At 43.4% G+C, this 21,833-nt stretch overlaps 2 protein-coding genes across 8 annotated transcripts in view; one reads left to right on the top strand and one right to left on the bottom strand.

Annotated features, from left to right (window-relative positions):
* GABRB3 (gamma-aminobutyric acid type A receptor subunit beta3) overlaps positions 1–21,833 on the bottom strand; it is a 196,313-nt gene that overhangs the window by 129,602 nt on the left and 44,878 nt on the right. The window lies entirely within an intron of this gene.
* The window catches only part of GABRA5 (gamma-aminobutyric acid type A receptor subunit alpha5), a 55,918-nt gene continuing 53,188 nt past the window's right edge, over positions 19,104–21,833 (top strand). The window contains exons 1-3 of one of the 7 annotated variants that reach the window (XM_056498823.1): positions 19,104–19,243; positions 19,838–19,892; positions 20,513–20,665. In XM_056498823.1, coding sequence (XP_056354798.1) covers positions 20,580–20,665 — 86 coding nt within the window. In that variant the 5' untranslated portion in view covers positions 19,104–19,243; positions 19,838–19,892; positions 20,513–20,579. Of the gene's footprint in view, positions 19,244–19,414; positions 19,507–19,837; positions 19,897–20,090; positions 20,217–20,512; positions 20,666–21,833 lie in introns of those variants that run through there. The other 6 variants (XM_056498832.1, XM_056498784.1, XM_056498793.1 and 3 more) reach the window with 6 other exon arrangements.

The raw sequence follows: 21,833 nt of genomic DNA, 5'->3' as shown, positions 1-21,833 counted from the left end.
TTCTTTTTACTGCTGTTTTGGTTTTTGTTGTTTTTTTGGGTTTTTTTAATAATACTATGGAAAAAACCCTGAACTAAGAGAAGATATTTCCATTAAAGACTCAAGTATTTCAGTCATTTGAAAAAATATAATGAAGAAGAAAAATTTCTTGATCCATTCTAAAACATGGTAAGTGTATGTGATTATACACAAATACTTAAAGTGGGTTATGAATCCCCTGACACACACTTTTATAGATGAAACTAGTCTCCAGCTATGCATGGAAGAGCAATTTTAAGATGATGAAACCACATATGATCAGATGAAATAATTGCCTGGATATGTACATGGTAAAACTTTCTCATAGGTTGCTACTGCTTTGCAAGTACAGATCAAAATAATTATTCTAAGTGATCTTTAGCTCTTTTGGTTGTTTAGATAGGAGGTCTTTATAAATTCAAAGGCTGTCAGCCCACAGTGTGTCAGGGAAGTTGAATTTAAGAGTCCAGCCCTAACATTTACATTCCTCTGTTATGTTTCAGGGTTGGTTGTAGATGTTAAGAATATTGCCTTTGGGACCTCTAAGTGCATTATATCATAGCCTCGAGCTGTTCTTTCTTTTAGCTGCTCTTCTTTAATCACCAGAAGTTTTGATTTAAAAGAGAAACAAGCTGGTAAAGGAGTCTATGCATCTTTGCATTTTCCCTACTTCACATCAAGTGTGAGGGTGAGAGAACTGCAAAGTGTAGTTAAACAGTCATGCCAGTCTATGAAAGATTGGAAATGTTCTATGAATTGGAAAACATGGAAATGTTCTTTGCTTTAAAAATGAATCAGAAGAACTAACACCATTTTTATTGTACAGGATTTTGAGATGTGAATATGAACACTTAAAGTGTCCTGAATATATTGGGACATCCCCCTATCTGTTGCAGTAGTGCTAAAACTTTTATTTTCTTTAAATGCAAAATAAAAACCTGGTGACATTAGAATGGTTTTAAATCTCCTCTTGAGATCTTGGTAAATATTAAAAATAAAAAACAACAAATTTTTAAGGATGAAATTTTTAAACATACTTTAATTAAAATGATGTTTCAAAATTCCCTCCATCTTTATTGAAAGACACTGTGAAGTAATTAAGTCTGAAAAAACACTTAGAAAATCCAGAGTGCACATTTCAACACCTCAGTTCATCTAGAGTTTTATAAACAGTTTTGGATATGCCTGAAGTACTTTTCTATTGCCTGTAAGCAACAATAAAAAAATTCATATTCATATTCCTTTATTCATATTCATTCAGTGTTTAGTCATCCACTAGAATCTCTAAATTGCCTGGCTTTGTTCATCATCAGCTTTATAAATTGTACCATGCAGTCATGCTGGCTAAAAGGCCCTAATATAATTTTCAACTATATTTGATATTTTTCTCTCAAAGTTCTCCAATGCTGTGTGTACATATATATTAGACATTGTAAAACTGGGACATCTGAAACCTCAGAGAGGAGAGCAGTTATTAATCTCCATTTAAAAATCCCACTTGAGGAATATGGGGCAAACACTGCAGAATTAACTCATTTATCAATGTCAGGCTGTGAGTCCTGGTTATAAGGTTTCCCTGGCAGATAGGGAAGAAAATATTAGCCTCCTAATGCCCAATACTTTGTTGCAACTTCGAGGAAACATAAATTATATTTTCCCATATAGAAAGCAATTCCACGTCTAACAGTACTTTAGACAAAATAAATCAATTAGACATGTATTTTACAGTATATCAGACATCCTAATACCCTTGAGTTGGGATTCAGAACTCTTACATATAGAGTTATTATGTATGATTAAATATCAATTAACACTTAACTCTAAGCTGCAGATTTCTAGAACCTGAGAGTTATGGAAGAGCTGACTTTCTCTGGAATGCTGTGTAACACAGAATGCAATTTTGACCCTTCAACCAATGGGATATTAGTTCCTTGATCACCAGAAACTTTCTCATTGCTTCTGAACTACCAGCCTGGAATTTTATTTTTTTTTTTTTTTAGCTTCCTAAACCTCTTGAATTTTCTGCATGTGGATCTCTGACACCCAGAGCAGAGTGGGACCGTAGCAGGAGGGAACAAGAGGCTGGACCCTCTCACAGCCTTTTCTGCTCAGCACAAGGAAACAGATCCCTCTTTCAGTGGTTGTGTAAGTATTTGTCCTCTTCTTACTCAGTTTCTGTAAGTTTTGGGGGAATCACTGAATAGGGTGTTTTAATCTGTTCCCATTCCTTATGTGCTTATAACTGTACAGAGATTTGCCATTTCACTGGATGCATTCAGCAGCAGTTTTAAATCTTAACAGAATCTCTCAGTAGAAGTATCTATAATGAAAATAAGCTATAGTTCACTGAACTTCAGATCTAAATTCCTCTTTGCTATAGAAATCAATGTCATATTATTCTTTAAAAATTTTCATGCGTTTTCTTCAATGCATACAGTCTAATAACTTTGCAGAAAGTTTAAGACCTCATTCTTTAAAACAGTAGCAAATTGAATAAAACACTTTGTCAGCCTTTACTCCTGCCTTAATATGATCCCTTCAGTATTAAGAGAAATTGCTACAAGTCCACTGTAATTAATACTAGACTGAAAAAGGAAATGATGGAGCTGACAGCTTCTACATTTCAATGTCCTACCTTCTAGCATATTTTCCAATTCCCCTTCTGGAAAGATGAATCTAGCTCTTGTAACAGAAATAATTTTTTTCTTCTTTTAGTGATTTCTTTCCGATCTGTTTTCATTGACACTTACGCACTTCGAAAAAGAAGTTAAAAGCAATAATACTTAGAAAAAGAAAATATTTTTCTAAGTAACAACTCATAATTTTTCTGCTAAACAAAGGGGATTTTATGAAATGATGGGCCAGATTGTGCCTGGCACGAACATGCAGACTCTGGAGGTTACGGCAGGCTGCACTGGGAGCTCTGAGCTCCATCACACGTGGCAGACGTGCCAGACGCTGCACCTCTCTCAGCCGTGCACCACGTCCTTCACTAGGGGGCTGGCCACTGTGGAAGGTGGCTAGGCTTTATTTTCCCTTCTTGAGGGATGGCTGATAGGCCAGGAATGGGAGTGCAATGCTGACACAGTCCTCAGTAACATGCATGACAACCTAGGAGGAGTGTGGGAGCAGAGACACAGGTGTGCCTGTGCCCCACACCAAACAGCCACCCCCCTTGTCCCAAGGGCTTTTCTATTTTTTCTGTTTTCTTTGGGCATTAGCCCAGACCTTCCCTTAGGAAATATGTCTTCTGGATAGTTATGAATGGATAAAATTGCTTGAGATTCCCATCAGGAGGAAGGGAATTGCTTGAGCACTCTGGCCATTTCTGCATAGGAAGCCAGAATGAGCAAACATAGGAGCTGGTGATAGTCCAAGTTAAAGAAAATTTGGTGCAAATCTCTGTTTCATACATGCAGCTCAGAGAGATAGAGAGAGCTAAAATTCTTGTGTAAGTCAAAACTTCAGGAAAGACAACGTGGAGGAAACTGCCTGATGGCCTAGCATGAGTTCAGGAGTCATTTTGCTGATAAATTCAATGGATTGACAAATTTACTTTTCTTTGGAAAGACTCCCACTATATAGTGATACTGGATAGTAGTCTCTAACAACCTCCATAAATAATTTGGTTAGCCTGAACTCTGAGGAACTCCAAAAATTTGTGAAGATATTGATGTACCATCTGATACAGGAGTAATTTTCCTTAGAATATTCTGATAATTTGGGGTTATTTTACTTAGATAAGAGGAAAGCTTTAAACCATGTGCAGCATGGGATATTTTAGGGGGCTTATTTCATATATTCATTAGCAGAAGTCAGAAGATTTTACCAAAAACCCATTCATCTAACATCTAGAACAGACAACCTTACAAGAACAGCTGGGTTAATTCTCAGTGCACCCTCAGCAATGTGGTCACATCTTTCTCAGAGACACTCCTGTAGATGTGCACAGTCCTATACCCACATTTGCTTTTTTGTCCTTTCCTATTCTGCTCTGCTAGCTAGCTATGTCCTGTTACTATTAAGGAACACATGTACTGCTACTATTAAAGAGCATTTAGTTCATGGCAAGTGACATTTTCACTAGAATGGTCTTAAATAGAGAGTAGATAATTCAATTTCCAGCTAAGAAGAAGTATAATAAATAAATAATGCTGAAGCTGTCTTTTTGTTCCTCCCTAATGGGAGGGTAATCATTAATCTTTTAGCCACTGGGGAAATACATTCAAGGAAAAATTGGGAGGATGATAACAATTAAAAATAAGACTGAAATGAAATTACCCACATTGGTAAAGTTACTAATACCAGAGTGCCTACATGCAATAGAGAGAATGACAGGGAAAGCTGTCATTATTTATGTAGGCATCTGAAGGCCTAGCAGCAATGCCTGCTTTCTTGTTTGCTTGTTTGTTTGTTTTAAAGATAGGAAATCTTCAGGATGGTTCAGGCTATTTACATCATATAGAGCATTGCTCAGGTTTTCATGCTGTCACCTGGGTCTGGCCTTCCAAACACTCAATTCTCCCCGTGCATCTCAAAGGAAAGAGTTACACAGCAATAATTACAGGATCAAGCTCCTTCCTGCACTTAATTCCTGTCTTTAAAATGTAAACCTGTGTGCAGTCATTGGGTTAAACAAGCCACAATTGCACAGTTGCTGCTGGCCACCACAGATTCTGTCAAGGCATCTTTTTCTTATTATAACCTTGCTTGTGGTGCTGCTCACAGCTCTACATTGCAACTGATGCTGAGGCACTGGTAGATGGTATGTTCTTTCTTCATTCAGGCTTTTCCCTGGTGTCACTCTGACCTTTTCAAAGCACATTCTGTGATATGAAAGATGACAGTGATCTCTCCTTCCCCTTAATCTCTTTCCCTGACACCAAGAAACAGACATCAGTGTTTCAATTTGGTTTTGATTACAAGCATCAGGGTGCTATTCCAAGAAGATGAGAGTTTTATGTTTAACTCCAAGCACAGCCAGGTTACAATAATTTTCTAGCACTGAATTCTTTGTATTTAGTGCAGTCCCTGCTGAAGTTCTGCTTGTTCAATTGTGTTCATACTTTTCAATAGTAGCATTATTTCAGTGGCCACAGTTTTAATGGGAGATCATAGTAAGAGACTTTTTCCAATGAGCTCATCAGTAGCTAAACAAAAAGGACATTTCTGTCTTCTCTTTCATGAAACATGAAAATTCACATTCAATCCACATTCCATTTACTTCGCCTTGTTTTCTAATATCTAGGTGCCTCTGAAGGTGTAGACATACCCAACAGCAAACACTAAGCAAAAGATACTATTCTGTCAGACAACAATGCAAAGGGTGATGTACTTTTGGCAAAGTTTTACTGAGCAGCAAAGCTGCCATGCTCACAACACGCTGAAGATTTCTTCACTGAAATCTGTTTGACAGTCATCCTTTTTATATGCAAACTATTTTTAAAATGTTTTCAATGTGAGACATTAGATGTTTAATTCATAAGTGACTAGAGGTAAAAGCCATCCCCAACAATAATTCTGTGCCTATTGTTTGTATCCTGCTCATAGCTGGTAGCGCTCTTTGTTAAGTGAAAAGTAAAAACTGAAAGGACAAAGTGTTGCAAATATGTTTCTACTGAGTTAGTCACTGCTATAACTTTGCATGTAGGTTCAGTTGCCAAAAATTCACATGCCTTGAGTGAATTATGTGTGTAGATCATAAGATCTATCTCGCCTATGAAGAAACATTTATGGAAATAATTTGCTCCAAAATATTTACTTGTGAAGGTTTTTCGGTACAAGTAGCAAGAAAAAACTTATTTTAAGATATAAATTTAAATATCCTTTGAGGACATACAGTACATTTTTTATGCAGTATATTCTTATTATTTCAAATAGATCTTAAATATCACAAATAATAACATCAAGTAAATGTCTAGAAATGTGTAGAGCTAGATTACAATAAAACATGCTTCCTTATTAGATACAGTGAGGGGCTGTAAGTATTATGCAGTGGATAATTTCCTGTTATATCAAAACTACTGCAAATACCACGATTCTAATTCGATATGTCCTAATTTTAAATATAGCACCACCAAATGGGGTGCAGATCAGACTAACAAATCTATGCATACTTTGTCTTGGCAGAACATAGATTTTCTTCTGTATAGAAAAGTAAGCATGACTCAAAACTATACTCAGAAAGATCCAATGGGGGACTGTTGCACTAACACACAAGTACAAAATGGAGAATTCCAGAATTGCAGAATGGTTGTGGTTGGAAAATACTCCTGGGAATTGTCTAGTCCAAGCCCCCTGCTAAAGCAGGATCACCTACTGCATGTTGCACAGTACAGGCAGGTTTTGAATATCTCCATGGAAGGAGACTGGGCAATCTGTCTGAGTGCTCTGTCACCCTCAAAGTAAAGACTTTTTTCTCATACTGAGAGTGAAATTCCTGTGTTTCCATTTGGGCCTGATGTCCCTTATCATGTTGCTAGGCACCACTGACAAGTGTCTGGACCCATCCTCTTGGCCTTAAGGTTTTTGTATGCATTAATGAGATATCCTCTCATTTTTCTGCAGGCTAACCAGTCCCAGATCCCTCAGCATTTCCTCAAAGAGAGATGATCTATTCCCTAATCATCTTCATAGCCCTCCACTGGACTGTCTCAAGTATTTCTTGGATAGGGAAGTCCAGAAGTGGACACAGAAATCCCAATGCTGCCTCACTAGGACTGGACAGAGGGGGAGGATCACCCCTCTTGAGCTGCATGTCCTCATGCATCCCAGGACACCATTGACCTTCTTGGCCCCAAGGACACACTGCTGGCTCATGGACAGCTTGTTGTATCCCCAGGTTCTTCTCTGCAGAGCTGCTCCTCAACCCCAGCCTGTGCTGCAGATCAGGGTTGTTCTTCCCTTCATTTGCCTTTCTTGGACTTCATTAGGTTCCTCTCTGCCCAGCCCTCCAGCCTGTCCAAATCTCACTGTCTGGCAGCAGAGCCTTCTGGTGTGTCAGCCATTCTCCCTGCATCATCTGCAAACTTGCTGAGGGCATGCTCCATCCCTTCATCCAGGTCAGTGATGAGCAAGCTGAATGAGAAAGGTCCCAGTGCTGACCCCTGGGCAACACTGCTTGCTGCAGCTCTGCAAATAGACTGTGCTGCTGGCCACAGCCCTCTGAGCTCCATCTCCCATGCAGTTCTTGATCTGTGTGCTCATCTCACTGTGTGCACTTATCTAACCCACACTTACCTGTGAGGATCTTATGAGAGACAGCACCAAAGCCTTGCTGAAGATAAGGGATGCAACAGGCACTGCTTCCCCCTCATCTACTCAGCCAGAATGATAATACACATCTCTGAACAATGTAATTGTAAAGGGACATTTGGCAGCTTGTTTTGCAGATTGCATATGCTTTTAGCAGATATGATAGCAATACTCTAAACTGCATGAAAAACATGCTCAGACTACTCTAACAAAATTTCAAGTGTTAGCATTCCACTGTCTACAGTGGCCTTCATTTTTGTTTTTCTTGCTACTTTCAACAGCAGACATTTATATATTAAGAGAGAAGCCCTTTAGGGGAATTTCATTTGTATACAAAAGAGAAAGGTACTGTATTGTGCAGGTCACCTACCTTGAAACTAATCTGAGAACTCAGAAAAATGCAATATAATAATGGGAATATAATTGTGTGATCAAAACAGCAATTAAAAAATAACATGTTAGATTAGTCTTTCCTGTTTTCAGACAGTAATAATTGCACATGAAGAATGATACATGTGCATAGGCACAATGCTATTTTTTGAGTAAAGCATCCCTTCTGTCTGCAGAGGGCAGGTTACTACACCTAAATACATGTCTGCACAGAAGACAGTTGTCTCAGAAAACACTATGATGTCTGCCCAAATCAAGAGCTTTAAAGTTGAAGAACACTAGAACCTAAATGGGTGATGAAATCCTAACTGTACTTTCCTGTAAATCAGTATTAAGATTTTCCTGAAATCTGTCTTTACCATCCTTCTTCCCTCCCAGGAACCCTTTATCATTTGTTACACAGGATAAGTAGGTACTGATTACACAGTACCTACTGAATAAACAGCTACTTAGAAAAGTAATCTTCACCAGTCAGTTAGCAGTGCCTTATTTACTGCACACCCAGAGCCTGCTGTAAATACAGAATTATTCATTTTTTCACAGTCTTTTCTGGGCCACTCATCACTGTAGCATTTGCATGCCTCAAGAACACAGATGAATTTATCACTGCCGAAAGATAGGAAACCATTATTATTATTCCCATTTTACAGCTGAAGAGAGAGGGACTTGCCTGGAGCTACACAGTGAATTAGTGGCAGAGTAAGGATTAAAATTCATGGCTTGCAACCCTGTGCACTTTACTGGAGACTGCATTGCCTGGCAGTCTGAACTGCTGAGGAACCACAGCTCTTACCAACTTTCTCTACCATTTCAAGTGCTCTATAAGCCTTGGGCAGCCCAAGCTGGTCATCCATAAAATAAGACATACAGTTAAAGGTCAGCTGCCAAAATTTTGGAATTATCTTCACATTGAGACTAATACTTCAGTCCAGTGCTTATGAAAAGGCTCACCCATGCCCAGGTGAATGCCCTAGCTACCAGGCTGCTGGTTGTTCCAGGATGGGTAGTTTTCTTTTCCATGATGTAGATGCTGGAACTCAAAAAGCTGTGATAAAAACACCATAATCTGATTTCAAAAAATGTCATTTCATGATGAAACACAGATAAGAGTGGAAAACTAACTGGCAGGCTCTCCTGGTTTCAGCAAAAGTAGAATTAATTTATTTTCACTAGCTGTTACAGTGCTGTGTTTTGTATTTGGAATGAGAATGGTGTTTATAGCACACTGATGTTTTGGGTTTTTTGCTAAGCTGTTTTTATCTTAAGTCAGGGGCATTTTCCTTGTCTCATGCTGTGCCAGTGAGGAGGTACAGAAAAGAAATTGGAAGGCAGCACAGCTGGGACAGATGGTCCAAACTGAACAAAGGGTATTCCACACCAAAAAATGTCATACCTGGCATATAAACAGGGGGAGTTACCCTGAAGGGGGGCTGACCTGGGTTTGGGAAGGGGACTTAAATCATGGCAGGTCTTTTTGACACCCAGTGTGAGGCACAAAGTATTGAGATAAGGACAGATCTGATCAGAGTGTGCTAAAAGAAACGTGACACAGCCCTAATTTCTCTTTTCTTGGATTCTTCATCTGAAACTCATTCCCTCCTGTTGCCTTGGACATACCCAGGATGCTGCCCCAGCACTCTTCTCACAAAAAACATCTGATTAACATTTGATGGTTCTTGTTTTGTCTTTTTAGTAAACTGGGGAAACACCAGTAGATCAAACTGAAATCATTCTAGTGGTCATGATTTATTTAAGTCACTATTTTCTCTTTGAAGCTACTCTTTTGATCCTCTTCTGTGCAACTGAGATGCTGCACTCATTGACCATTCCCACTTTTTGGCTGCTAAAACTAGCATGGGTGTTAGCTCCTTGCATCCCCCAGTGATCTGTTGAGACAAGCAGCTCAAGTTTCCTGCAGACAATTGACCAGCAGCCTGTGATCCATTCAAAGTATATAGCCCCAAACTAATCCACTAGCTTTCAGCTGCTGAAAGTGAAAGGCACAGTGATAAACACAGTTTATCTGAAGCAAGCAGTCTTCTTTCTCAAAAATATGCAGACAACAGAGTTGTGGACTTTAAAGAAGGAACCAGGTTCCTTCCTTCAAAAACCACAGCACAAGCTGTCAAGCAAAACACTGCACCCAGGAATGAAACTGAATCTACATCCTAAATCTGCTGAACACTCAACCAACAGCCTAAGAGGAGAGAACAAGGAACACCCATAAAAATTCCCAATGCCCATAAATAAAATGACTGCCCCCAGCAAAGAGTTAATTTGACTTTTCTCACAGTGCAAGTGAACATCCAAAGCATGATGATGGCTCCTTACAGCTGTTTTTAAGTATTTTTGCAATTTTAGCCTCCTCTTCCATCCCACTGATGTTTTCAGAAGTATTAAAACTGAAACATGTATTAACTCTGCTGTTTTAATCTACTTTTTTCTATTGACTAATACAAATTGGCAAATTTGAGGCTGCACTGCAGCTGTTTTGTGAGCAAGCCACCTGCATTTTTCATTGAATAAATTTGTGATAAAATGAAAAAAATGCCCCTATTTAATATTTGTGTCAAATCTCATTCTTCAGATTCAAACAAACTCTCATTGACTGAGTCATAATTATTGGGTCACGCTCCAGGCATAACCTCAGTTGATATATGGGTGTAGTTCTGCTGCCCTTCACTTGGCCAATTTATATTGCATGAAAATCTGGCTTATTGACTGATATATGCTACTATTTTTATCTTTCTGAATTCTACGGCACTGGGACTGACAAAATATTTTCCTACAAAGCTAGGACTGGCATCACCTGCATTGGTGTGGAATATTTTAATGGTTGCTATAGTTCAATCATTAATATTTAACATCCTGTAAACATTTTGAAATCATCAATATCTTTTCCAAAACAAGGCACTGTGTCAGGTTATTTCCTTTTTTTCTTTTTACCAGCTCTTTTCAATTTCAGTAAAAGTTAATTCTAGATAAAAAAAATTAAAAACTCATTTTTCTTTAAATTTTATTAATTATAGTACTTGAATCTATACAACAGAAGTCACATTTAATGGGATTCGGAACTGCTGAGAACATTTATTCCCACCTAACCTTTGCCAATAAATTCAGCCTGAAAATTAGTATATTGCAAATCCTAAAATAAATGTAAGTAGTGTCTACAGCTCTCCAAATGGTATGCATTAATGTATTTTCCTGTAGCAGCAGCTAATTATTGTAATGAATCACCAACAGGGTGACTTCAAAGCTTATGTGAAATTTTACAAAAGTGGATACTAATATTTGTTGGCATCTTTGACAGTTACCTTTATTGATCAGAAACAGAAATAATGAGTTCTGTCAGTATGCCCAGCACACATATAAACACAGGGAAATGCAGTAAATACAGAAACTACAGCAGCCAAAAAAAGACCTGGGTTCATCACAACAACTTGAAACATGTGAATCCAATCTTATCTTAGTATCCACACAGCCAAAACCCAGCTGACAGTTGATGTGTACATACATGTATCAACAGAAAAATATGTAGATGTTATAACCTAAATATGAGAGAGAGATACATGCATATGCATGTATAATAGAATTAACATATTTACTCAAATAGGTTTTGATTCCTCTTGGCTGTATTTAACCAATTTCTAAACTTCAAATATCTTAATATCAGCAAGTACATTATTTTACTGTAGTCCTACATCGTCTGTTAATACACTCACCTTCCATCCATTATGAATATTTGAATACATGCTTAATAAAGAATTTATCAACATTGATCTATTCCTCTTTGTTCAATGAATTTCTGTGTTGTTCCTTCTAAGATTTGTTTTCTCCTTCCTCTTATGAAGGAATTACATGTACAGTAGCATATGCATAAAGCCTTGAATATTGATGCAGAGCTTGCATGCTCTGGTTTAAGCCTGTTTAAGATTTCTTTAGGAATCATATGTATGAAGCTGAATTGTTGTGGTTATTCTCCACAAAGTACTTTCTTAATTAGATGGGTTTTTGCTCCACTGTATCATTAAAGGCATGTTCTGTCCTCACAAGGAGTGCACCATGCAGTGCCTTACAGTAAATTTGCACCCAAATCACCAAGCTGAGGCCTTAAAGATTATGTACAATGCTACCTTAATGACCCTAATGAAAATTATTTTTCACATATAGATATAACTGCTACTCTACCTCACTAAAATACTAATCAGTAAATTTAGCCATTTGGAAAAAATTAACTAAAGGTATTTTACGTATGATAGGGTCATAAAGTTCAGGTTCACAGGTTTTCTGAGTTGATGCTCACTTGTGTGCAAAAATCTTGTGTCCACAAACTTATCTCTGCTAAAAGCACAGTGCCAACAAGAGAACAAAGATTCAGGGGAAGATTCAAGGTGAAATAACAGAGGCCCTTGTTTATGGGATAAAACACTCATGGAAGAGGTGACTTGCTGCAGTTTAAGGATACCCAGAAAAAAGAGCTTGTATTCTTATAACACAAGAGGAAAGCAAAACAGAAAGTCACAGTTGATAGTACCATGGAAATTTCTGGACTGTGTGATGCTGAGGGATTTTTGTTAGGTAGCTCCTCTGCCTCCCAAATCTAAGACCATGAACCAGGATGTGTTGTAAATCCCTTTGGCTTTCACTATTTGTGTTTCAAGGGCAGAATTTGGTAGGCTGCTGGAACAGAGAGCAGATTTCACATCTGAACCTAGTAAGGATATGAATAAAAGCACAATTCTTCCATGGGAAAAATATTTGTGAGGAGGTTTGACCCTTCACTCTGACTTTTCACCGCTATCCACTGGTGTGGAGGAAATTCTCTTTTTTCCAAGGCAGAGGCAAAAAGGGCTCTGTCAGTGGCAAGCTGAACTGATATAAACAAATGGTCAGAACCTGCCTGTGTGCAACATTTCCCTGCAAAGGCACTGCAGGGGCAGTGTCAGGGCTGATGAAATCCACCATCAGCCCCACAGCTGGGTTAACCTGCAGGGAGGAGGGAATGGGTAAGGGACAAGGGACCAAACCCTAAACGGGTTTGGAGAAAACGGTGGAAACTTTTATATGGCTGCAGAAAGACAGGGATGCCACTTTGAGCAGCAATCTTTGCTTTAAAGCTCTCATCCAAGGGTTAGAGCATTAAAACTTTAAAAGGGCTGACAAAAGTTGAAAATATTCTCCACTCTTTTGGGTGTGGGAGGTATCTCTAGGAAACATTTTGCTTGTCTAATGGGGCAAAGTCTCTAATACATTTCTTGACAGACACTTTTTAGAAATAAGACTACCAGAACCCAGGCTTCTAGTCTTGGAGTAAGGACCTCTGTAAGGTGCCTAAAGTGGTTTTCAGAAACACTGAATCTTAGGACATTCTATAAATCCATGACAACAGCATCCAGGCACACCCTGAACATTTGCTCAGCTGTTAGTGTAATATGTGGAAATGGACTGAAGGTTGCCCATAGCAGGCAGGATGAGCTGCCAAAGAGAAAGCACAGCCTTTCATTCATTGCTAAACTGGATCCATGCAGAAAGCACCCTGCTCAGGATAAGATTCAGATGAACCTTTGAACCTGCAGATTTGGGAATCACAACAAATAGCACACAGAAGCAGCAGTGTTGCTTGCTGAAGGTATTACTTCTTGGAATTTTGCTGGAACACTGTAGGTGGGCGTCTGCCTCTCTGTCCCAATGGCACCACTGATGTCTTCTGTGCTACACAAAAAGGTACCAACTCTGTCTCTGAGCAATCCTTCCCAGTTCCCCACCACATTTCACAAAACTCAGCTAAGTAGTTCTCTATTACTACTGGGATGCAGAGGACAAACCACCAAGACACCAGGTCCTAAAAGCAGCTCTGTCTTCAGCATAGCCCAGCAGACAGTGAAATGCAGCAAATTGGTCATGTTTTATGGTGTCCATGGCATTATAGAACAGGAAAAAAAGGCTATCAATATCCCTCCTTATCATTCAGAAATACATCAAATGCTTCAAAGTCTATCAGACTCTAATACCTCTCACATCAGCAATGTTGTTTGCATCATTTCACTACCAGACATAGTTGTGAAATGGTTTGGAGAAATTAGGAAAGATATTTACAAGATGGCAGAGTTTTCATACTTTACAGAATCACAGGATGGCTGAGGCTGGAGGGTGTCTCTGGACAGTGGGTTTCCCAGGATCATTTACCTTCAAGTTTTGTCTCCACAGACAGACAATTCACAACTTCCCTGGGCAACCTGTTCCTATGTTTGACCAGCCTCAAAGTAAAAATATGTTTTCTTGTATTCAGCTGGAATGTCATGCCTTTAAATATGTGACTGGTCTACCTTTTCCTGTTACAGAATTATTTAGGTTGGAAAAGACCTCCAAGATCATCCAACCTTTGACTGATCACCACCTTGTCAATTAGACCATGGCACTAAATGCCACATCCAGTCCTTTCTTGAACACCTCCATGGTTAGTGACTCCACCACTTCCCTGAGCAGTTCATTCCAATGCTTAACAACTCTTTCTGGGAACAAATTCTTCCTGATGTCCAACACGAAGTTTTCCTGGTGCAGCCTGAAGCCATCTCTTCTCATCCTTTTGTTGACTGCTTGAGAGAAGAGGCCAGCTCCCATCTGGCTACAGCCTCCTTTCAGGTAGTTGTAGAGAGCAATAAGGTCTCCTTTAAGCCTCCTTTTCTCCAGGCTAAACAACCCCAGCTCCCTTTTCATAGGACTTACTGTCAGTCAGTAGCACTAAGCAAAGTCTGTCTCCCTCTTGATCAGCCCCCTGCCCTCAGGTATTTATACCCATGGATAAATATCCTTCTTAGCCTTTTCTTCTCCTGTCTGGACAATCCCAACTCTCTCTGCCTCACCTCCAGAGGACTCCACTCCAGTCCTTTAATAATCTTCTTGGTCCTTTGCTTGACTTTTTCCACTGTGTGCATGTCTCTCTCATTCTGGGGAACTCTGGGTGTGACTCACCTGGGCGCAGTAGAGCCTTGACTCAAATTTTTACAGATACTACTAAAGAAGGGAGTGAAAACAAGACTTTCACCCTTTGCTTAGATCCAGTCTCTGCACTGAGAGTGGCAGAGTCTATATTAGCTGATGATTAGGGGTTCCTTCAATGACTGATGAATTCAGACTGCTCTCTATTGGAAAAGGACTTGCATCACAAAAGTCACTGTTCCAAGTGCTGGCTTTTTGGAATCTTAGCTAAGAGGGCAAAGAAAAAAGATTTCAAGAGAAGAGGCAGTCCTCCCTACCTAGGTGATGGAATTGAATTGTTTTGGTAGAGAATGCCTCTGAAGAGCCTACTGGCACCAATTCCCACAGCCTGTCACACCTCCACACAACTTCACAGCTCTCTGTAACTCTCCTGGAAGAAGCAATGAATTGATCAACTACAGAGGCACCTTTGGCTACTGGCAAAACAGGCCATTTTCTAACACAAAAAATGAGAAGTTGGTGTGTGTTTCCCAGTGAGCTCCCAAGCATGTGCCATGGTAAAAATCACAGCACAATTTGCCTGCACTGCTGTTTCAGTCCCATGTAGAGGACGATCGACCTCAAATGCATTCATCCCTGCAAATGAGCAGCAGTAATGAAACTTAGTAATGAAACAAGGAGGAGAACTGCCAGAGAGGGACCACTCAGACTTCTCCCAAGTTTGAAAGAAAATCACTGTGTAGAATGGCCACGTCGGTATTTCGCTACACACCAGCACAGAGAACAATCAACCAAACGAAACGTTTTTCTGACTCTAACAGAAAGCATTTGATTCACACACTAAGTTCAAGGTATCCCTTAAAGCGTGACAAGGAGGCTGAGGATCCGAACAGGGTGTGAATCACAGGGAGCCTGAAGAAACACAGAGCAATACCGCTGCCTTCATAGCGGCGCCCTCTCTGCTGCCGGCAGTAAGCCGGGCCCAGGGCACGGTCCCGCCGGGACACAGCGAGCCGCGATCAGCTCCGGCCGAGCAGCGCGATCCGCGCCCCGCAGAGCGAGCGGCGCCCGAGCAGAGCCGCTCCCGTCCCGCCGGGCTGCGCGGAGCGGGACTGGGCTGGAGCTGGGATCGCGTGGGGCTGTGATTGTGTGGAGTTGTGTTTGTGTGGAGCTGTGCCTGTGTGGAGCTGTGTCTGTGTGAAGCTGTGTTTGTGTGGAGTTGTGTTTCTGTGGAGCTGTGCCTGTGTGGAGCTGTGTCTGTGTGGAGCTGTGTCTGTGTGGAGCTGTGTCTGTGTGGAGCTGTGTCGAGCTGTGTCTGTGTGGAGCTGTGCTTGGTGGAGCTGTGCTTGTGTGGAGCTGTGTCTGTGTAGATCTGTGTCAGTGTGGAGCTGTGTCTGTGTGGAGCTGTGTCTGTGTGGAGCTGTGTGGAGCTGTGCCTGTGTGGAGCTGTGTCTGTGTGGAGCTGTGCTTGGTGGAGCTGTGCCTGTGTGGAGCTGTGTCTGTGTGGAGCTGTGCCTGTGTGGAGCTGTGTCTGTGTGGAGCTGTGCCTGTGTAGAGCTGTGTCTGTGTGGAGCTGTGCCTGTGTGAAGCTGTGCCTGGTAGAGCTGTGTCTGTGTGGAGCTGTGCCTGTGTGGAGCTGTGTCTGTGTGGAGCTGTGCCTGTGTGGAGCTGTGCTTGGTGAAGCTGTGCCTGTGTAGAGCTGTGTCTGTGTGGAGCTGTGTGGATGTGGAGCTGTGTCTGTGTGGAGCTGTGTCTGGTGGAGCTGTGCCTGTGTGGAGCTGTGTGGAGCTGTGCTTGTGTGGAGTTGTGATTGCGTGGAGCTGTGCTCGTGTGGAGCTGTGTCTGCGTGGGGCTGTGTCTGTGTGGAGCTGTGTCTGTGTGGAGCTGTGCTTGTGTGGAACTATGTGGAGCTGTGTTTGTGTGGAGCTGTGCCTGTGTGGAGTTGTGTTTGTGTGGAACTATGTGGAGCTGTGTTTGTGTGGAGCTGTGCCTGTGTGGAGCTGTGTTTGTGTGGAGCTGTGCCCGTGTGGAGCTGTGCTTGTGTGGACTTATGCTTGTGTGGAGCCGTGCTCGTGTGGAGCTGTGGGGAGCTGTGTGGATGTGTGCGGATCTGTCTTGCGTGGAGCTGTGTGGAATTGTGTGGAACTGTGTGGAGCTGTATGGAGCTGTGCGGAGCTGTATTGAGCTGTGCGAAGCTGTGCGGAACAGTGTGGATGTGTGCGGATCTGTCTTGTGTGGATCTGTGCAGAGCTGTGCGGAGCCGTGTGGAGCTGCGCGGATCTGCCTTGCGTGGAGCTGTGCGGAGCCGTGTGGAGCTGCGCGGATCTGCCTTGCGTGGAGCTGTGCTGCCCTCCGGCGGCCGCCGCGCCGCAGCTGCCGCGGGCCGAGCCGCCCGCCCGGCACCGGGACACGGCGGGAGCAGCGGGCTCCGCGCTGGAGCCCCGCGGATGGAACCCCGCAAAAGGAACCCCACAGAAGGAACCCCGGGGCGCAGCGATGCGGGACGCCGGCATTCTCGGCTCGCTGTTTCGCGAATAAGGCGCTTTCGCGGTGTCCTTGCCCGTGGCAGGGGGTGGAACTAGGTGATCGCTAAGATCCCTTTCCAATCCAAACCGTCCTGTACCATTTGTCTTTCCTTTTCCTTTAAGCTTTCCTTAAACATTTTCTTGCTTTTCCGCTCCCCCAGTTCCTAGACGCTTTCTCCCTTTGGTGTTGAGAAGCGGATCTGCAGCATATGGCTTCGTGGAGAAGATGCAGGGAGTCAGAGGAGCCGAGGCTCAGCTCTGGTCGCCAGGGAGCTGGAGCGGGAGGCCGAAGCACACAGCTCTCACCTGCTTGCACTAAAGTCGAGGCCAATATTCCTACATATCTCTTTTGTAAAATTTTTTCAAGACCACATATTTTCACAACATCATCTATATAGAAATATAAATAGTTTGTACTATAAATCAAAGCACTGTAAAAAAAAAAAAGTGATTTAAACGCTCCTAGGCAAGAACATTATCATGAGAAACTACTGGCGCTTCATACTACTTAACTCAGATATTTTTAAGCACTGGGAAAGCTGTTCTGATAGCAACATTCATTCACAACTTCATATTTATTGAAGTCACTAAGGAACAACGAGGAACAACGTATGTCATTGGCTCTGCATTCAAGATCATAAATCAATGCTGTAAAACTCGAACACAGCTAAGCAGCAGATACAGAGCCATTGAACCACAGACTGGTTGGGGTTGAAGGGAACCTTTAAAAACCATCTAATCCAACCCCTGATGGGTCTCAAGGGAATGCTGAAGAGAGGAATTACAAAGAACTGCCCGAGAAAATCCTACTCAATTGATAGTAGAAAAATGATTCATTGTTTACATAGAAAATTCTCCCTGGGGCAACATTTCTGGTTTTGTTGGGTGGGAAAAAAATGTAAACTGAAAATTCTAAGGACCAGTTTTCAGCTCAGACAGTACAGACTGTGAACTAGGCACACACAGAGGGTTCAACATGCGCCCTTGTGGCAATGAGCTACAGAACCAATATTGATTTCACTGGAGGGATTAATTCCGTAGAGCTTTTATACGGATACAGGAAAAAAACAAGTGCTTCATTGATCCATAACGTTGCCTGAAAGACATGCACTACCTCATTAGATCTGATAATTTAATAACTGAGTTTGGAGTGTTACTTTGAAATACAGTCACAGCAGTGTATGCTGAAATAATATATTATCACGTGTAAGATGCACATGCTGCAAAACGTTGTGTTTGTCCTAAGGAATCCCCAGCAACTGGGACTGTCCAACACTCATTTCATCTTTCATGTAGTTCAAAATGGACCTGCAAGCAGTATATTATATATGTGACTTGAACATATAGCGTGTGTAATGCTCCTGTCATTGAAGCTGTGAACCAAAGCATCCTTTTTTCAGGAGCAGCCCCACACACAATCACAAGGAAAACTCGAAGTTATTGCGGATCTCCTGTAATGTACAATACTGATATATAAACCATGGATGTCAAATGGGATGTAAAAAGAGAGTTTATGTTGTGGATACAAACGTACCATTTCAGCACTTAAGAGCTATGACGGTTTAGATCAGGTCCACTGGAAGAGGAGTACAGGTAAGATCTGGGTATGTAGGGGTGTGTGTATACATATGTACGCTTAATACACGTGTGGTGCAACGAGCCTATACACCGACGAGCCTATACACGGACGAGCCTCGGCCGTGCTGGCTGCCCCTGCCCCGCGCTCACACGACACCCGCACGCCGGGCTGTGCCGGGGGCTCCCTCTCCCCGAGGACAGTCGCTGCCGGCCGGGCTCGCCCGGCACCTTGCCCCGGTGGAGCCGCTCGCGGGAGAGCAGAGCGGGATCTCGGGGTGCGCTGAAGCCTGCCGGGGCGGAGGTGCGGGAGCGGCCGTGGCCGGGAGGCGCCCGGGGTGCCCCGGGCCGGCGCGCCCGCTCCGCGCCCCGCGCTCCCGGCCGCGGGCTCCGTGCGGGGGCGGCGCGGGCGCGGCGCTGCGGCGGGGCCGCGCCTGCCAGCGGCCGGGAGGCAGCGCCGCCGCTCCCGCTCCGCTCCCGCCGCCGCTCCGCAACTTTCGGGCGAGCGCTGCCCCTCGTCCTCGTCCCCCCGCCGGCGGCCGGTAAGCGCCGGGCGGGCGGAGGGCGGAGGGGAAGCCCGGCTGCGGGCACCGCCGCGCACATGGCCGCGGGAAACTTCGGGCGGCGGGCGGGGCGGGGGCAATCCCGGGGCGCTGCGGGGACCGGGGAGGGGAGGCGGGCACGGGCACGGGCACGGGCACGGGCGGTCCGGTGCCGCCCGCCGCCGAGCAGAGCGGAGCGCAGCGCGTCGCCCCGGGCGCAGTGCGAGGGCGGCGGCGGAGAGTGAGCGGCGGTCGCCGGACAGGTGCGGGCGGGCCGGGGCTGCGGGAAGGGAGCGGCGGCCCCGCAGTGCCCGGCGCGGAGAGAGCGGGACCCGGTGCGGGGGAGCCCCGGGGGGCGGCTTTTGGTTCGGGCGTTTTGCCTTGCGGCGCCGGCGGGGTGGGAGAACAAGTTGCTGAGCGATGTAGCACGGGGGCACAGGGTTCAGGTGGAAAATCCAGGCGATTCGCCTCTGGGTACGTTTTTGGGGGTTGTTTTGGGGGTTTTGTTGGGTTCCGGGTGGTTTGTTTGCTTTTTGTTTCGTTGGCTTTTGGGGGGTTTCGTTGTGGTTTTGGTTTTTTGTTTGTTTTTAATAGGGCACAGAGGAAAACGTTAGTGCACAATGCTGAAATTGGCGATCTGGTCGCTGAGGCAGGTATCCAAAAAGCAGCAGTCGCTGGAGCAGCTACATTACTGTCGCTCTTCGTGCTAGCGTGAGGTTTATGTGCCTTTGCGAGGAAGGTCACTTTTTACCCTTTCCCCCCTCCTTCCCCCCCCCAACAACCCACCCTCCTTTTGCTAAGCCGTGCATCAGCAGCATGAATTCCAAGAAGCAGTAGGTGTTTCTTGGCATTTCAACTGGGATTTTGGAAAGGGAAGCTGGGTATTTAATGGGAAAAAATTGCGATGGAAGGAAAGGATGCGGAGGCTGCACACAGCCCTGGGTTTGCAGGCATGTGGAAGTTGTTGAAATAGGTAAAGGGTTGGAATTGGCATTTGGAAAATGGTGGCTATTTTTTTAGTTACTTATACCACAGATGTATATCGGGAAAAGCTGGGCCACAAAGAATTTTTCCTGTTTTGCAGTTTGCTGACAGCAGAAGGTAAAACGTGTCCTTGAAGATACACAATTTTACATAAACAGCTGATGTTTACATAAGCCTAGATAAGTTTGTGAAAAACGCAGACAGCAAAAGATGCGGTGTTAGCTGAACTCCGCTATCCTGCTCTCTGCCCATGCAATAATTTATCAATTTTTTGTATTGTTGCAGTGTAAGAACAAAGTGAACAGCTGCACCTTCACCAAAGCAACCACCTGCGTTCCTCTTCTCCTCTGGAATGGACAATGGGATGGTCTCTGACTTTATCATGATCAAAAACTTCTTCCTCTTCTGCGTTTCCATGAGTTTAGCCAGCCACTTCGGGTGAGTTGCCAGTTGCATTTGAATTTCTGCTGTGGCTTTTTTAAGGAAATGAGAAACCTTGGCTCTGTGTGGTACAGAGCAGCTGAACAAAACAAGCGGGCTTTGTATTTCATCTTAAGGTGCTGGTGTCAGGGGGAAGAGAGTTTGCTCTCCTCTTCAAATTTGCTCTCTTGCATCACTTCTTTATGCCTGCATAGGGCATAGGGAAAGGCTTGTGGGGCACAAGGGGCTCAGGACAGGCCTGCAGCTGCTGAGTGCTCTGACCTGGGTTTAGAGCAGCCAGGGGCTGTGGTGCCCCCTGCCCCTGTGTCTGTGATGAGAGGATCTCGCACCTTCCCTCTCACCATCGGTGCTGGTTATAGGCAGCAGCGCAAAAATACCCCCAAAACTGCAACAGTGAGACTTGATACATGTTACTAGCTGGTACAGGCTTTCCTCCTGAGTGACCTAAGATAGTCGCTGCTTAGAAGGATGTCTGAGTTGGAAACCTGTTAGAATAATTAGAAATCGTGTTTCCCGATTTTTGCTTTGGAAGGAATCCCGTTTCCTTATTTTTACTTTGGATGCTTTCCTGACAGTAATATTCTGAAAACTGTATCAAAGAGATCCTCAAACTGTAGGTCTCAGAAAATGAAAAATAAGGTCAGAAATCCTCTATTCATGTGTTTTTCCTAGACCCAGAGGTCTTAAGAACTTTCCAAATATGAGCTATACAATGGAATCTTGAAAAAGCATTTTGCAAGTGCTTGGGAAACGTAGGCTGATTCTTCTTTGTGGAGGAGAACAATTATTTATGATTTCACAAGAAAAAAAAAAAATGAATCCTCCCAACATGCTGATTCACAAGCACACCCATCAGTTCCTTGCTATAAGAAGATATAAAATGGAGATGCAAATCAGTTTCTGATTTCAAGCGAACGGATTTGTTCCAGATTGGAGCTAGGAGAAAGACCAAACTTTGAGTGGTGACTGTCTATGCTGTAAGCAAAGCTTAGCCTGGTATCCAGCAGTGTCCTGTGCAGGTAGGCAGAAGCCAGTAACCTCAGAGGTTTATGTGAACAGTTGTAGGACTTCACTCTACAAAGGATGCAAAGAACTGCACACTCGTTTATTTGGAAAATCCTGGTCCTTCTTTCACCATGGTCTAAGGCAAAAGTCTCCCAGCATT

The sequence above is a fragment of the Oenanthe melanoleuca genome, chromosome 1, assembly GCF_029582105.1.
Source record: "Oenanthe melanoleuca isolate GR-GAL-2019-014 chromosome 1, OMel1.0, whole genome shotgun sequence".
NCBI lineage: Eukaryota > Metazoa > Chordata > Aves > Passeriformes > Muscicapidae > Oenanthe > Oenanthe melanoleuca.
Note: the sequence above shows the minus strand (reverse complement) of the source record. Positions and strands in the feature narration are given on the sequence as shown.